At 42.8% G+C, this 17,099-nt stretch overlaps 1 protein-coding gene across 13 annotated transcripts in view; it reads left to right on the forward strand.

Annotated features, from left to right (window-relative positions):
• Nucleotides 1-17,099, forward strand: part of SPECC1 (sperm antigen with calponin homology and coiled-coil domains 1) — a 313,351-nt gene that overhangs the window by 250,479 nt on the left and 45,773 nt on the right. For all 13 annotated transcript variants that reach the window (XM_063599215.1, XM_063599212.1, XM_063599216.1 and 10 more), the window contains 2 exons: nucleotides 1,608-1,764; nucleotides 4,349-4,451. In XM_063599215.1, coding sequence (XP_063455285.1) covers nucleotides 1,608-1,764; nucleotides 4,349-4,451 — 260 coding nt within the window. The remainder of the gene's footprint in view (nucleotides 1-1,607; nucleotides 1,765-4,348; nucleotides 4,452-17,099) is intronic.

A 17,099-nucleotide genomic window follows, 5' to 3' on the forward strand; every position in this document is an offset into this window, starting at 1 on the left:
TTGCCGTGGCCTCCCAAAGCGCTGGGATTACAGTTATGAGCCATCATGCCTGGCCAAGAAACCTTTTTTTTTTTTTTGAGATGCAGTCTCGCTCTGTCACCCAGGCTGGAGTGCAGTGGCGTGAGCTCGGCTCACTGCAATCTCTGCCTCCCAGGTTCACACCATTCTCCTGCCTCAGCCTCCCGAGTAGCTGGGACTACAGGCGCCTGCCACCATGCCCGGCTAATTTTTTGTATTTTTAGTAGAGATGGAGTTTCACCGTGTTAGCCAGGATGGTCTCGATCTCCTGACCTCGTAATCCACCCACCTCGGCCTCCCAAAGTGCTGGGATTACAGGCATGAGCCACTGCACCCGGCCAAAACCATTCTTTTAGTTGACACGGTACATACTGAACTTGAGACCACAATAGCTTATTGCTCTGCAGTTAATACCTCATTGACAGCCCTCCCTACTTAGCCCCCACCAGGCACCTGTCTGCTTGGATGATTATATTTACTGTTATTACAGCAAAGGATTACAGTGACAATTACTTGCTTCTAGCAATCCCCAGGAATTGCTTGTCAACACTGAGGTCATTGGAAGCTGCAGAAACCAAAGATTAATGTGCTGTTCTTGTTGTTCCCTTGGATGTAAATACTATTTTTCTCTGCTATTTAGAGCTGACTAGCCTCTACAGCAGTGAGCTGTAGAAGGATTATTTTCTTCTGTGACTATTCACAGGTCATGGGCGGCAACTGTGGGCTCATCCTGGTCCCTGGTCTGCTCTGTAGCTTTGAACAAGGCACTTAGTTCTCTGAGCTCCAGTTTCCTCTATAAATATAAACTAGACAATCTCGAAAGATGTCTCCTGTTCCTCACTTTTATGGTCCTTTGAGAAATATAGTCTGGCTAGACATGGTGGTGCACTTTCCTGTAGTCCCAGCTACTTGGGAGGCTGAGACAGAGGATCATTAGGAGGTCAAGTCCAAATCCTGCCTGGGCAACACAGCAAGACCCTGTCTCTAGAAGAGAAAAAGAAAAACAAGTATCATCTGGAGGATTCAGTTCATTTCATTACCTGTTTTTTGACTCAGACTAATATGACAGCAGAAAGGAGCCTTGAAAGAGTGATTTCTACTTCTTGTTTAGCAAGCCAGGCCCTATGGCTAGAATGGCCTTTTCTCTTGTCAAGTAGTTCTTCTTGGTTCCCAGCTTCTTGTTTATTGCTGCCTGTGATCTGATCATCACTTGAGGCATTTTCCTGCCACTCTCTCTCAGATGTCTGTCAGTTAAAACAAAAGATACTACCTGGGGACAGGGCTGGCTTCGTTGGCACTTGCACAAGGCCCTTAGAAGGACACATGCTTGGTGTAATGCTCTGATGACATCATCTTGAAATTCACAGTGATTTTTGAACAGGAGGTTGATTTGGTGCTAGATGCTATAAATGATGTAGTGGTCCTGCCTGTAGAATCCACATCCCTATTGCATTTTTATTACTTCAGAAACTATATATATGTTTGCACTTGAGGATAAAATGAGAACTGTATTGTATTTGAGAATGAAGTATGATGGCAGTCAAGAGCTGCTTCTTTGGGAATGAGTGATTATGTGGTTGTTCCCACAGATATTCTAAAGGGAAGGACTGAGACCCTGAAGCCGGACCCCCACCTCCGCAAGAGTCCCTCACTAGAGTCACTGAGCAGACCCCCGTCTCTGGGCTTTGGGGACACAAGACTGCTGAGTGCTTCCACCCGGGCATGGAAACCACAAAGCAAACTCAGGTATCGTGTTTCAAACAATAAGAAATCAGAAAAACATCGGGCTAATCACCTTTTATTCTTCCTTCCGTTTTGTCCCCGTGGCCAATTTACTTCTACAAATATTTCCTGCATGAAAATGACTAAGACACTGTGCCTGCCCTTGGTGAGTCTAAAAGGAGGACAGTGGATAGTAGTAGTGCACAAAATGGAATTAAGGGCTGTAAAAAACAATACTGCATAAGCAAAGTCTTGAGAGGTTGTTAGTTGGATCAAGAAGTCTAGAGAGAAGTGGTATTTCTGCCAAGGGCTCTAAAGGTACCATTACAAGCACGCTGTGGAATAGTGATCAGGGAATGTGGGTGGTGTCATGTGTCTGAACTAGTCTGTGGGCTTCCTGAGAGCCGGGACTCTGCTGTACATATGCATAACAAGCTCTCTGTCAGTATTTGTTGGGTGGATGGATAAGTGACTAGGACATTCCATCTGGAGGGCATATTGTAAGTAGTCTTCATTGCTAAGGAAGAGGTTTGTGCATTATTTTGGTAAAGCGCTGGAGTACCACCAAGTTTGTGGGATTTTGTTTCGGATTTTGAGGTTGTACAGTGAGATTGGACCTGCATTTTAAGGAGGATTCATCAGAAAACAGTGGTATATAAGGATTGGAGAGGCATTTTGAAATCAGTGTTTAAGAAGGACTGTCACAGGGATGTAAAGGAGGGGTTGGCAGAGGGAGAGGATGGCAAGACCAGCAGGGTGGTCACTAAGAGCTTGTCTTTGTTCCCACACCTCTGTCACCTCCTCCCTTTCCAGTGCCCCTGGTCGCCCAGGCCACAGCAAACCTCTTTCAGCTGCTTCCTCTCCCCTTGTGACTTCCCTGCTTCTCTGTGTTGGTTAATTTTCTGATGCACTGAGCACATCCTGCTGCAGACCTTGCAGAAATCTCACATGACTCTGTCATCTGCACTACTCATCCTGGTCTTCTAGATACCCCACGACTTAGCACCACCCCACCCACCTGCCAGAATGGCCCTGTTCCTCCCTCCACCTGAGCCTGTTTTAGTTTCTGCCTTTGTAATAGAACATGACCATGTCTGATTGCAAGTCTTTATGTATAAGGTTCTAGCCTGAATCGATTTTCTTTTCTCCTTTCATACTCCAAATACTGCTTCTCCTTCAAGGTCAAACCTTTCATGAAGTTGTACCTAACACCTGGCACATTGACATATCCCTTCTCTGACTTTGGCGTCTTACACTTTTTTGGGTGTTTAGTTTTTGTACTGCTTTGTAGTGTGGAACACTGTTACACAGTACATGCCATTGTCTCCATTTATGCTATAATTTAGTTGACAGTAAAAGTTCAACTTACATTTTGGTATCTCTTCCAGCCCCTTGCATTGTGCAACACACATAGCATTTCACTTAGTAAAACTTACGAGTGAGTAGATGGATTAATATACAAAATTGGCTAGTTTAGGAGTAATAGCTTTTTAATAAATCTTATAATCACAAATATGGGTATTATAGAAGGATTTATAAAAGTCTGAATAAATTCAGGTCTTGTTACACCTTTGGGTATAGCATATATTTGGACCCAAATAGATGAAGTCATGTGTTTCAGAAGTTTAATGTGAAGCCCCAGATACTACATATTGTCCTGTTTATGTGCAAGAGATTTAAATAATCAAAAGAGGTTTTAAGGACCAGAATTAGTGCTGTTCTGAAGTTGCCGTTTTCTTTATGCCAGAAATGCATACAAAAAGGCTATATGTATATGAATATGCTATTGATATTTTACCTTTTTTAATGAAAAGTTAAATTAGTAAAATTCTTATTTCAATTTTACACTTATGTTATTGAGATAAACAATGGCAAGATATTTGGTGTTTTTAATATGCCCTTCCAATGCACCTTTAAAATTTATTTTATTTTATTTTTTGGAGATGGGGTCTTGCTCTGTTGCCCGGGCTGTAGTGAAGTGGCACAGTCATAGTGCACTACAACCCTGAACTCCTGGCCTCAAGCAATCCTCCCTTCTCAGCCTCCTGAGTAGCTGGGATTACAGATGCACACCACCATGCCCAGCTAATTTTTTTATTTTTTATTTTTTTAAAGATGGGGTCTCGCTATGTTGCCCAGGCTGGTCTTGAACTCTTGGGCTCAAGAGATCTTCTTGCCTTGGCTCGTAAAGTTCTGGGATTATAGATGTGGGCCACTGCACCCAGCCAATCTACCTTTTACATGTTATTTAGGTACTGGTTTAGTCTTGAAACATGTAGGGTGTGTTTTGTTTACATATCTTTAATTCAAATGATACTGTACTTAAGTAAACAAATGAAAGACTAGATGGATGAGCAACAAATGGATTTGAAAACAAAATGTAACAAAACTCTCCCCAAATTTATGATAGTCAGGAAGCACAATTTAATTTTTATTTTATACTGTGAGATATCACAAAACAGTAATGTGACTAATTCGGCTGTTTCTTTAGAGTCTTGCTGGATAAACTAGACTTTTGCTTTTCTAAAGTAGGTATTTATTTCTTGTGTATTTGAGAATTCTAAGTATTAGCATCTTCTCCTTACCATGTGCTCTTCTTTCTAACCAGTGTGGAAAGAAAAGACCCTCTGGCGGCCTTGGCCCGGGAATATGGTGGTTCCAAGCGCAATGCTCTACTGAAATGGTGCCAGAAGAAGACACAAGGTTATGCGGTAAGGGACAACATCAGCCAACTTCCAGCTGCCCCTGGGCAGTAGTAGTCCTGTGCCAATACATGTTCCTTGTGTGCCTGTGCTTGGTGGGCCAATATGCATGTAATTATCATCTTTCTATTCTCCTAGGCAGGGCTGCCAGGGAGTGTTTGATATTTGTGCACTGCCCAAAGGCACCGTGACAGAGGCAAATGCAACTGAAAAACAGTCTGCACTCCACCCACCAAATGTATGGCTGCACGCAGAGCTGCACCTCCTGAGGGAAGGGGACCTTTTTCTTTGGTCAGAGTGTTACTGGCCACAGGTTCTTGGGCTGTCAACGCGATAGAAATTGTCGTGAGGCCAAAAGAGTTTTCTCAACAAGGCTTTATTGGAGCTTATGCCCTTATCCCTCAGGCATGAGGGAGGAAGCACGGGAGAGCGAGGATTCTCTGGCTGACTCCTTGAAATGAGCTGGTAGGGATTTTTTTATTAAGCAAAGTGCAGGAATTGATATCAACATAGAGAATGTGGGCTGGGCTGGGTAGAGCATATGAGGGGTAGGGGATGTGGGTCAGTTTACCTGCTGGCGACGGTTGTCTTGAGTCATGGGCCACCTAGTGTTCTGGTTGGTGGCAGCAAGGCTGTAAATCAGTTGTTTAGCATTCCTCCCTGAGATGAGGACATTCGCAACTTTGGTTGGATATGTTGGATTTCCTAGGGCCAGTTTCTGGAATTATTTAAGTAAAAGAATTAAACATTCTTTTATTCTTTTAAACATTATGAGAGTGCGGAAAAACAGTATGGCTATTTTCTTTGCATGACTGTTAAGCAGGTATGTCAGTGAAGTAGTGGTGTGGGTTTTGTGATCAGTGGGAATGCATGAAAGAATGCTATAGTGGGGATGAGCTGAAGCCAAGTCCTGTCCCTGCTGTCTCAGAAGAAGACACAAGCTCCAGTGGCTCACGCCTGTAATCCTAGCACTTTGGGAGGCCGAGGTGGGCAGATCACGAGGTCAGGAGATCGAGACCATCCTGGCTAACACAGTGAAACCCCATCTCTACTAAAAATACAAAAAATTAGCCGGGCGTGGTGGCGGGCGCCTGTAGTCACAGCTACTTGGGAGGCTGAGGCAGGAGAATGGCGTGAACCCGGGAGGCGAAGCTTGCAGTGAGCCAAGATCGCGCCACTGCACTCCAGGCTGGGCGACAGAGCAAGACTCTGTCTCAAAAAAAAAAAAAAAAAAAAGCAGACACAAGCTCCCCGAGCAGTGATGCCTCCACCCAAGAAGACAGCTTTTGCTGAATTACCCTCCTGAAGAAGAGTGCTTTGCCTAATTCGCATAAAGGTCCTATGTAGTTGGGCCTCCAAAACTTCTCCAAACATTTTGTTTCTATTGCTTTGAGAATTGTTTGCGTTTAGTTTAAGAGTTTTTGTTTTCTAGGACAGTATCGTTTTCTGTGAAAATCAGAAAAGGGACGTAATACCTGATGTAAGTTTAAGTTTTTTTCTTGTGAAATACACAAAGATAAAATGCACAAAATATAAATCATAATTTCTTGAACTGTGAGGAAGTGAAAAGTCATGCAGTCACCACTCCCATCCAGAAGAGGAGCATCACCAGCTCCCACAGACCCTTCCTATGACTTTCCCATCATAGCCCTCAGTACTCCCTAAGATAACCATTGTCCTCAATTCTCCTTCCAGATTTTTACAAAAGTATGCATTCCTAAGTACTATGTTAGTATTGCTTGCATTTGAATTTTATTACAAATGGAATAAAAAACTATGTAATATTTGCAGCTAGCTTTTTTTACACGGTATTGAGTCAGTGAGATTTATCCTCATTGTTGCATATAGCTGTAATTTGTTCATTTTCTTCACCATTTAGTAACCCATTGTAGGATTATACCATTATTTATCCATTCGATTATTGATGGAGAGTTGAGTCATTTCTAGTTTGGAGCTATTATGAATAGCGCTGTTATGTTCTTGTGCGTATTTCCTGAAAAACATATGTGCTCATTCCTGCTGGATACATGCTTAAGAATGGAATTCCTGGGCCATAGGGTATGCATACAATCTAGTGGATAGTGCCAAACAGATGACTGAAGTAATTGTATAATTTATGTCTCTCCAGCAATTTATGAGAGATTTATTTCTCTGCATTCTCATCAACACTTGGTATTGTCAGTCTTTTTACTCAAGGTCATGTGGGTAATGTGTAGTACTGTCTCACTGTGGTTTTGGTTTGCATTTTCCTGTTGGCTGGGGAGGCTGAACACCTTTTCATATGCAAATAGATACCCTCTTTAAAATTGGCAGTTCCTACTGCATTCTTACAATATTTTGCTAAAATTTCGGAAGATTCCAGCACCATAATACTCCCTTCCCAGGCTGAAGCTTTTGAGGGAGGTGGGGATGGAAAATGAAAGAAGCTAGCAAGAAAAACCCAGCCTCAACCAAGATCCATCCCAGATAGTAAATTAGCAGGGCTGGGAGTCTCTGTCATGTCAGCAGTCAGATGTCTTAAAACCAGAATCTACCCAGAGTATGTGTATCCTGTATCTTTGCCATTACCTTCTTTTCACTTTATGTTAAAAAAGAAAAAGAATCGCAGCACTTTGAGAGGCCGAGGGGGCAGGATTGTTTGCGCCCAGGAGTTTGAGGCTGCAGTGAGCTGAGATAGCACCACTGTAGTGCAGTGTGGGTCAGAAAAAAGAAAAAAGAAAAGAAAAACCTGTCATGCTACTGACCAATAATAGAGGCTCCCAAAGTATAAACTCGCCTCAGACCCTTGTTTGTTCTTCCTGCTACCCTGTCCACTCTGCCTCTGCCCTGTTTCAAGGATGGACCATGCCATGAAGGAAGGCCTCTTGGTTACAGCCTCCCCCAGCCCATCAGCCACGCTGCCGAGGACACGGGAAAGAATAAGAAGCCATAAGAACCAATAGCTATGGCTTCTTCTTCTTTCCTGTGTCCTTGGCAGCGTGGCTGATGGGCTGGGGAGGCTGTAACCAAGGGGCCTTCCTTCATGGCAGTTGAACAATGTGAACACTTGGACACAGGAAGGGGAACATCACACACGGGGGCCTGTTGTGGGGTGGGGGGAGGGGGGAAGGATAGCGTTAGGAGATATACCTAATGTAAATGATGAGTTAATGGGTGCAGCACACCAACATGGCACATATATACATATGTAACAAACCTGCACATTGTGCACATGTACCATAGAACTTAAAGTATAATAAAAATATATTAAAAGAAAATAAATAAATATCAAGAAGCAGAAAGAAAAAAAAAGAATAAGAAGTCAGAGGGAGGCGGCTGCCTGCAGGAGGTTTAGCGTAAAGAAAATAGGAATGGTAATGGGAAATTGAAGAAAACATTTAAAAAGAGCTGTGATTCAAGAATGACTCCACTGATGCCGCCTGTGCTGTCCCCCACCTGACAGAAATGGACCAAGGCAGCTGCCAGAGTGCATATGAAAAGACAATTCACGTTTTCAGAAGGAGTGGCCTTCTGTGATGTAACCTTGTTGTAATGCAGGGAAGAGACAGACAATAAGATGTTTCCAGTCAAGATCACAAGAACACTATTTCCTGCTGGAGTGATTTTTGTGTGTGTGTGTGTGAACATTTTGGATTCGTTTTCAAAACATTTTACGTTTGATGAAACCCAAAACTCATTTTGCCTGTAGTACTTTTCATTCATCATGAAATCTCTGTAAAATTAGAAATACGACCATGTGTCTGCTTTATTTACCCTTCACAAAATATGTCTAGACCTGTTTGTCTGAGACACCTCATAGTCTTGTTCTCTCAGAATTAGGAAGCCAAAAATAACTGGTGAAAACTTTTTGAAAACCGGGAACCATGTGTACTTGACTTAAAATAACTTTCCTTTTATTTCATCAAAATACAGTGTGAAAGGTTATGTTACATCCCTCCATATATATATATTTTTATTTCAGCTTTAGTTATAGATTCAGGGGGTGAGTGGGCAGGTTTGTTACAAGGGTATATTGCTCGATGCTGAGGCTTGAGTTATGGGTCCTGTCACCCAGGTAGTAAGCATAGTACTCTGTAGGTAGGTTTTCAACTCACGCCTTCTTCCCTTCCTCCCTTGTCTAGTAGTCCCCAGTATCTATTGTTGCCATCCATGTGGCTTTTTTTGGAGACGGAATTTTTTTTTATTTTTTATTTTTTTTTGAGACAGAGTCTCACTCTGTCACCCAGTCTGGAGTGCAGTGGCACAATCTCAGGTCACTGCAACCTCCACCTCCAGGGTTCTAGCAATTCTCCTGCCTTAGCCTCCCAAGTAGCTGGGACTACAGGCGCACCCCACCACACCTGGCTAATTTTTGTATTTTTAGTAGAGACAGGGTTTCGCCATGTTGGCTAGGCTGGTCTCGAACTCCTGACCTCAGGTGATCTGCCCACCTCGACCTCCCAAAGTGCTGGGATTACAGGTTCACACCTGTAATATACATAAAGGGCCACTGGATACATATACATAAAAAGGGCCACTGCACCTGGCCCTTTATATCCATATGTACTCAACGTTTAGCTCCCACTTATAAGTGAGATGTGGTATTTGGTTTTCTGTTCCTGCGTTAGTTTGCTTAGAATAGTGGCCTCCAGCTGCATCCATGTTTTTGTTCTTTTATATGGACATGATTTTTGTTCTTTTTTATGGCTGTATATTTCCATGGTGTATATTTACCACATTTTCTTTATCCAACCCACTGTTGGTGGGTACTTAGGTTGATTTTATGTTTTTTCTACTGTGAACAGTGCTGCAATGAACATATGAGTGGTAGAACGATTTATTTTTCTTTGGGTATATACCTAGTCATGGGATTGCTGGGTCAAATGTTCTATTTTTAGTACTTTGAGAAATCTCCAAACTGCTTTCCACAGGGGCTGAACTAATTTTATTCCCACCAGCAGTGTATAAGCATTTCTTTTTCTCCGTGGCCTCGCTAGCATCTGCTATTTTTTGGCTTTTTAATAATAGCCTCCTGGCTAGTGTTAGATGGTATCTCATTGTGGTTTTGATTCGTATTTCTTTGAAGATTAGGGATGTTGAGCGTGTTTTCATGTTTATTGAATGTGTATATGTCTTCTTTTGAGAGGTGACTGTTCATTTCCTTTGCCTATTTTTTAATGGGGTTATTTGGTTTTTGCTTGTGGATTTAAGTTCTTATAGATTCTGGATATTAGATGCATAGTTTGTGAATATTTCTTCCCATTCTATAGGTTGTCTGTTAACTCTGTTGATAGTTTCTTTTGCTGTGAAGGAACTCTTTAGTTTAGTTAGATTCCACTTGTCAATTTTTTATTTTGCTGCACTTGCTTTTGGGGACTTAGCCAAAAATTCTTTGCTAAGGCCAATGTTGAAAAAGTTATTTCCTAGGTTTTCTTCTAGGATTTTTATAGTTCGAAGTCTTATATTTAAATCTGTAATCCATTTTAAGTTAATTTTTATATGTAGTGACAGGTAGAGGTCTAGTTTCTATCTTCTGCGTATGGTCAGCCAGTCATCCCAGCAGCATTTGCTGAATAGGGAATTCTCTTCCCATTGCTTGTTTTTGTCAAAGATCAGATGATTATAGGTTTGCAGCTCTATTTCTGGATACTCTAACTTGTTCCATTGGTGTATGTGTCTGTTTTTATACCAGTACCATGCTGTTTTGGTTACTGTAGCCTTAGAATATAACATGAACTCAGGCAATGCGAGTCTCCAGCTTTGATCTTCTTACTTAAGATTGCTTTGGCTATTCAGACTCTGTTTTGGTTCCACATGAATTTTAGAATAGTTTTTTCTAATTCTTTGAAAAATGACATTTGTAGTTTGATAGGAATACCATTGAATCTGTAAAGTGCTTTGGGCAGTATGGCCATTTGAATGATACTGATTTTTCCAATCCATGAGCATGGAATGTTTCTCCATTTATTTGTGTCATAGCTGGTTTCTTTCAGCCTCCTTCCATATATTGTTCAGCTCCGGGTAAAATTGTAGGTGCTGGGGGCCGGGTGCGGTGACTCACGCCTGTAATCCCAGCACTTTGGGAGGCCGAGGCGGGTGGATCACGAGGTCGGGAGATCAACACCATCCTGGCTAACATGGTGAAACCCCGTCTCTACTAAAAAATACAAAAAATTAGCCGGGCGTGGTGGCACGCACCTGTGGTCCCAGCTGCTCGGGAGGCTGAGGTAGGGGAATGGCGTGAACCCGGGAGGCGGAGCTTGCAGTGAGCTGAGATCATGCCAGTGCACTCCAGCCTGGGCGACAGAGCAAGACTCCGTCTCAAAAAAAAAAAAATATTGTAGGTCCTGGGGATTCCACAGTGAATGAAACAGGCAACAGTCCCTGCTCTCATGGAACTTACATCCTCATGGGGTCTGGCAGTTAACTGAAATAAAAGGTAACATATGTACGGTATTTGAAGGTTGTATTGCTGTGGAGAGAAATAAAGCAGGGAAGGAGGGTTGGGAATATTGGGTGAATGGTACAATTTATACACAGTGGTCAGGGAGATGACATTTGAGCACTTGCTCCCCTCTTTTGAAGGGCTTTGGTGTCTGCATGAAGCTTTATTTCCCACCAAGGCCTAGGTGTGGAGGGTCAGAGTAAGGAGGTCATTACTGTCGTTACTGTGCCAATAGAAGCTGAAGTGACACACGGTGGTCGACCCAGGTCAGCAGCACTGGGAAGTGAGCATCGCAGCCAGATCCACCTGCCGAGCTCCGGGCCAACTGCCTGACATCTTGAGTGGCCCAGGATTGAGACCCAGTGAAAGGATGTGAGTTTGCCCTCGCTACGAAGTGAGGCCCAGTTCACTAAGCTCAAAATGGTGCTCCTGGGAGGCCCTTCCACACATTCTGCTCAACTCATACACACTGGTGTCTTTTTGGAATAAGTCACTCCTGGAAAGGCCCTCTAAATTACTCTCAGTCCTCAAATTTCATACTCCTGATGTGTGTTGGCTGTTTTCCAAGCCAAGGGCAGGCCTGACTCAGATAACTCCTACCCCTCCCTTTCTTTCATCTGAAAGTCTAGTTTAAGCTCCTAGTTTTCTGTTACGATGGAGAGATTTCCATTTGTAATTTCCAGTAAGAATTCTGAAGGGACAGAAAGTCGGGAGGGTAGGTGTGACAGGAAGAATTCTAAAGATAACCCCCATGACTCTCCATGGTAGAATGTCCTCCTCTTTATATGACACAGGGAGATGGTCTGGATATGCCCACTGATCACAAAGCCCTGTAGAAGCCAAGTGATGGCTCTGGCTTGTGGCAGAAGTTGGGGAAATTCAAAGCATGAGAAGGACTCTGATTGTTCTTGGTGGTTTGAAGAGGGAGGGGGCACGTGAGAAGGAGCCGAGAAGGGCCCCCTGGCTGACAGCCAGCAGGAAACAGGGACTTTCTAGCACTAAAGCATTAGTGCTGAGGTCCTGGCCGTGCCCAGAAATTGCCATGTGGGTGCTCTGGAGTTTTGAGGTTGACAACTGCAAGTTGTGTGTGGTGCCACCGGGTCCTTTGTCTCCTCCTCTGTCCTGATGCCCTCAGACCTCAGCCAGGCCAGGGATGCTCAGTTTGCTTTGCCTTCTGCTTTCCCTCAGCTGGGGGATCTTGGGCTGGAAGTCACTCTGATGAACATGTGGAATTCAGCTCTAAGTCTCTCCTGAGTCCTCTGTTACCTCCCAGGAGGCATGATGAGGCACAGCTACCCTTCACCTCCATGGGTGGCATGAAGATACTTGCAAGTATCTTTTAGACGAAAATATATACCGGTATTTACTGTTACTTGAATTCCTGTTTGGTTCTTGCATTTCAGATCAAAAGAAAGAAGAGTTTAGATAGGGATTTACTTGGAAATGTATCTGTATCTGTTCCACTTTTGAAATTGTATGGCAAGAATTCAGATAGCAAGCGATACCTACACTATCGTTAAGGGACAGATGACGTCTTTGAACCAGGTTTTAACCTGTTAGCTCAGACCTATATCTTCTTCTCTTTTGGAGAAAAAAAATCAGTCTTTGTGTGTCCACACTGAATTTTGCTTTGAATCTGGAAAGAACACCCATGTTGCAGGCAACTTCTGTTGTTCTGTCTCTGAGTTCCCACAAACAAGCACTAAAATCTGCTTAGCCAATAGCAAGCAGCCTCTAAAATATCAGGTCACTTGGGGCTCTGTTTCTTATTTTCTTTTTTGAGACAGATCTCTTGAAGGCTACACGCACAATTCAAAGAACATAAAGCCTTTGATTTATTTACTGCCATCAGAGTGGTCCTTTCCCTGACTTGGATGATAGCGTCTCAACAGCAGATGCGCGGCACTGTGGGCTTCCACTCTATTGTGGCCTTTTCTACCCACTTTCTCTGCTTCTGTACTGCTTCTGACACAGTGGTCTGTGAAGACATTTTCAGTGGCACAGGTGTTGTCCTACAACCTGTGACAACAGTGGAGTTTGTTTGCAAAATAAAGATGCAAGGCTTTCCCATGTTGTGGGGGACACAGTCCTCTCCCGGTGGCCATGTTTCTGGTTGGTTTTCTCTCACGAGCCAGTGTGCTGTGGGGCACCCGCTCCCACTCCCACTCTCAGTGGTGTGTGCATGCCCAGAGGTATGAAACTTCAAGGAATAAAAGTGGCTTTCTGAACAAAAATATCAAAGTGTGTAGAGACCTGTCAGACTGTTCGCACAGCAGATGGGGAGGGACACATTCTCCCACCTTAGTCTGCACAAACACCGAAGAAGCAGCCCTGACAAGTCTAAGCTGGGCACATCCCCAATTCCTTGGGAATTTTGGAAATAAAACTGAGAAAGATTACTCTAAAATATAAAGCCCAGATGCTATTGGCAGCCATGTTTTTGCCTCTGTGCAAAAAAGACTTAACCCAGTAGGCCTGGGACGGCTCTCTTTAGCAAGGCTGCTTGCAAGGCTGGCCCTTGGCTGGCGTCTGGGAACTGGGATTACAGGAGGGTTCCCATTGTTTCCAGAACTGATGAGAGGTGCTCACGGTGCTGAAACTGTTTGTGCAAACACATGGTATGTGCTGAACAGCAGCTTTCCTTTGGGGAGTCTGGAATGTAGTATGTGCTGGGCAGAAGGGGCTGGATGCTGAGTCCCTAGTGAGCTTCCCTGGTTGGCAGCATTTTTTTTTGAGATGGGGTTTCAGTCTTGTTGCCCAGGCTGGAGTGCAATGGCACCATCTCGGCTCACCACAACCTCCGCTCCCGGGTTCAAGATTCTCCTGCCTCAGTCTCCCGAGTAGCTGGGATTACAGGCATGTGCCACCACACCCAGCTGGTCTCAAACTCCCGACCTCAGGTGATCTGCCTGCCTCGGCCTCCCAAAGTGCTGGGATTACAGGCGTGAGCCCCTGCGCCTGGCCGGTTGGCAGCATTTCACACGTGTTGTCATGGCTTGTTGCCAGGGGAATTAAACGTGTCCGTGACTGCCGGAGAGAATTCTTGGAAGCACGTGCCTGGTTTCCTCGGGACTTCCTGCCCTGTGCCTTTTCCCTTTGCTGATCTGGCTTTGTGTCCTTTCGCAGTAATAAATCTGTGAATAGCCGTGGCCATGACTCCATGCTGTGTCCTGTGGGTCCTTCCCCTGATCATTGAACACGGGCTTTTTATTGAGCCTTAAAAAGGAGTAAGGCACTGACACAGGCTGCAGTATGAATGTTCCCTGAAGACGTGTTGCCAGGTGAAAGAGCTGGGTGCAAAATCTACATCTTGTATGAGTCCATTTATGAGAAATATCCAGAATAGGCAAATTCACAGAAACAGAAAGCAGATGAGCGGTTGCCAGAGGCTGAGGAGAGAGGGGAATAGGGACTGGAGTGGCTGCTTAGTGGGTACAGGGTTTTCTGTTGGGTGATGAAAATGTTCTGGAACTAGGTAGTGGTGATTCTTGCACAACATTGGGAATGTGCTAAAAGCCACTGAACTGTACACTTTAAACTGGTTTAAAATGGTGAAAGTGATACATTAATTTTACCTTAATTTTTTTTAAAAAAAACAGTGTTATGAACAGACACGATAGCTCATGCCTGTAATCCAAACACTTTGAGGGGCCAAGGCAGGAGGACTGCTGAGACCAGGAGTTCAACACCAGCCTGGGCAACATAGCAAGGCCCTGTCTTTACCCAAAAAAAAAAAAAAAAATTAGCCGGCTATGATGGTGTACACCTGTGATTCCAGCTATTCAGGAGGCTGAAGACAGAGACTTACTTGAGCCCAGAAGTTCAAGGCCTCCGTGAGCTATGATCACACCACTGCACTCCAGCCTGGGCAACAGAGAGAGACCCTGTCTCTGGGGAAAAAAAAAAAAAGTGTGCCATGATGATGAATATCACTTACCATGCATTTTTATGCTTATGCTAAATAGTTGTGAAATAGTGCCAAATTTTTGTAAAGTAAGTTCCTAGAAGTGAATTTGTTTTTGCAAAAGGGTGTGTTACACTTTCCATTTAAATATATATTCTCAAATTGCCTTCATTAAGGTTATTTAGTTTACACTTCTCTATACAGTGTACAAGATTATACATTCCCAATACTGGATACACCTACTCTTTTGATCTTTTTCAGCCTAAGAGGAGAAAATGGCATTTCTTTTAATTTTTCATTGCAGATGAAGGTGAAGCACTTTTTATCAACTTGTTAGTTATTTATATCTTTCTTCTGTGAATTACTAGTACAGTTGCTTTGCTTGCTTTTCTATTTGTATGTTCATCTTTTTTCCTCAAAATTTGTGATAGCTCTTTTTGGTTTTCTTTTGGTTTTTATTTTTATCAAAGCTCTGCATGCCCACAATCAGGTATGCAGAGATCCTGATGAGCAAAGCAGTCAGCCCGGCCTGAGAGCTCTGCTTCCTGCTCCCCAGAGTCAAGCATTTTCAAGTCACCTTGCTGATTTTTTTTTTTTTTTTTGTCATTTACCTCTACGTTGCTGACTAGCACATTTATCAACTGCTATTTCTAGTTTTTCATTTTAGATGTTGTATTTTGATCTCCTACTGTGAAAGATGAGGGTTTCTTTCTTTTTCACTCCCACCCCCCCATGCTTCCTGTCTTTGCATTCTCTCATGGTTGTACATATCTGGAGTTCACATTAAGATGCTGTGAGTGTCATTCATAGATTAGCCATGTAGTAGTATACACTGCTGCAGCTTTTTCTTTTACACAACCTGTTGCTTGCCTTACACTTAAAATTGTCTTGTTTTTGTCTGTTTGCTTAGTTTTATATGTAAATGACACTCATTCAACCGCAACTCTTCGTGAGATATCCCCACACATCACAAGGGTCAGGGGTTGCAGCTGTGTTATCCTGAGGAGATCTCTCTGGAGCCTCTGACCTCTTCCATCATGGCTGCCCTCTATGCCTGGTGCACAGAGCCCCTGTTAGTTCTTTGCCTCTCTCTTTTTTGATCTTCTGTATCCTACATCCTATTCTTTTTTTTCCCTTTGTTTTTTTTTCCCTTCAGTATCTCCCTGAGAATGAGTTCATAGATGGTAAAATTTTATGACCTCGCATCTTTGTTTTACCCTGATGCTTGATGGTTTCTTTAGGTATAAGATTTTAGGTCAGAAACTATTTTCATTCATAATTTTGTGGGCATTGCTCCATTGTCTTCTATTTGCCAGTGTTGCAGCAAGAACAGAATGATTACAGTCGTTTGTGATTTTTTTTTTCCTCTGCAAAAGCTCATAGGAGGTTCTGGTTGTCTCCAGGATTCTAAAATTTCAGGGCGATGTGCCTTGCTCTATAGCTTAAGTTTTGTGTTTTCTATCATGCTAGGCACTCACTGCACCCTTTCAATATGTAATTCATGACTTTATTTTCTGGAATTATTTCATTGGTAATTTCTTCTACTCTGTTTTCTTTTTCTGGAAATCCCCCTGGCCTGGCCCTCTAATTATCATATTCTTTTTCCCCCTATTTCTATCTCTTTGCATTACAGTTTTGTTTTCTGGGAGGCTTCCCTAACTTTAATCTTCCAAATTCTATTAAATGCTTAATTTTGCTTTTTTTTTTTTTTTGCTTTTGCATCATTTCAATTGTTTTTTAATTGTGAAATGTACATAGGATAAAATTTACCATCTTAACTATTTTTAAATGTACAGTTCAGTATCGTTGAGTATGTTCTCATTATTGTGTAACCAATCTCTAGAATGTTTTCATTTTGCAAAACTTAAATTCTATACCCATTAAACACTAATCTGACATTCCCCTCTTCCCCCAGCCTCTGGCAGCAGCCATTCTACTTTGTATCACTATGAATTTAACCACTTTAGGTACCCCATATAAACGGAATCATACAGTATTTGTCCTTTTGTGTCTGGCATATTTCACTTAGCATGATGTCCTCAAGGTTCATCCATGTTATAGCATGTGTCAAAATTTCCTTCCTTTTTAAGACTGAATAAAATTCCGTTGATTATATTTGCTATCATATTTTTAACTTCTAGGATTTCTTTTTTATTCCCTGAAATTTTTTATAGCATCCTGTTCTTGTTTCACAGATACAATGTTACATATGAATTTCACTGAGGATTGTAGGTTGATTTTATCACCAAATCTCTCTATGCAGATTGTTTCCTACAGTCCCTTTGTTCCATTGGTATCTTTAGGTCTCTATCTTTATGCTGGAGGTTTG

This window comes from Pan paniscus, chromosome 19 (genome assembly GCF_029289425.2).
Source record: "Pan paniscus chromosome 19, NHGRI_mPanPan1-v2.0_pri, whole genome shotgun sequence".
Classification (NCBI taxonomy): Eukaryota; Metazoa; Chordata; class Mammalia; order Primates; family Hominidae; genus Pan; species Pan paniscus.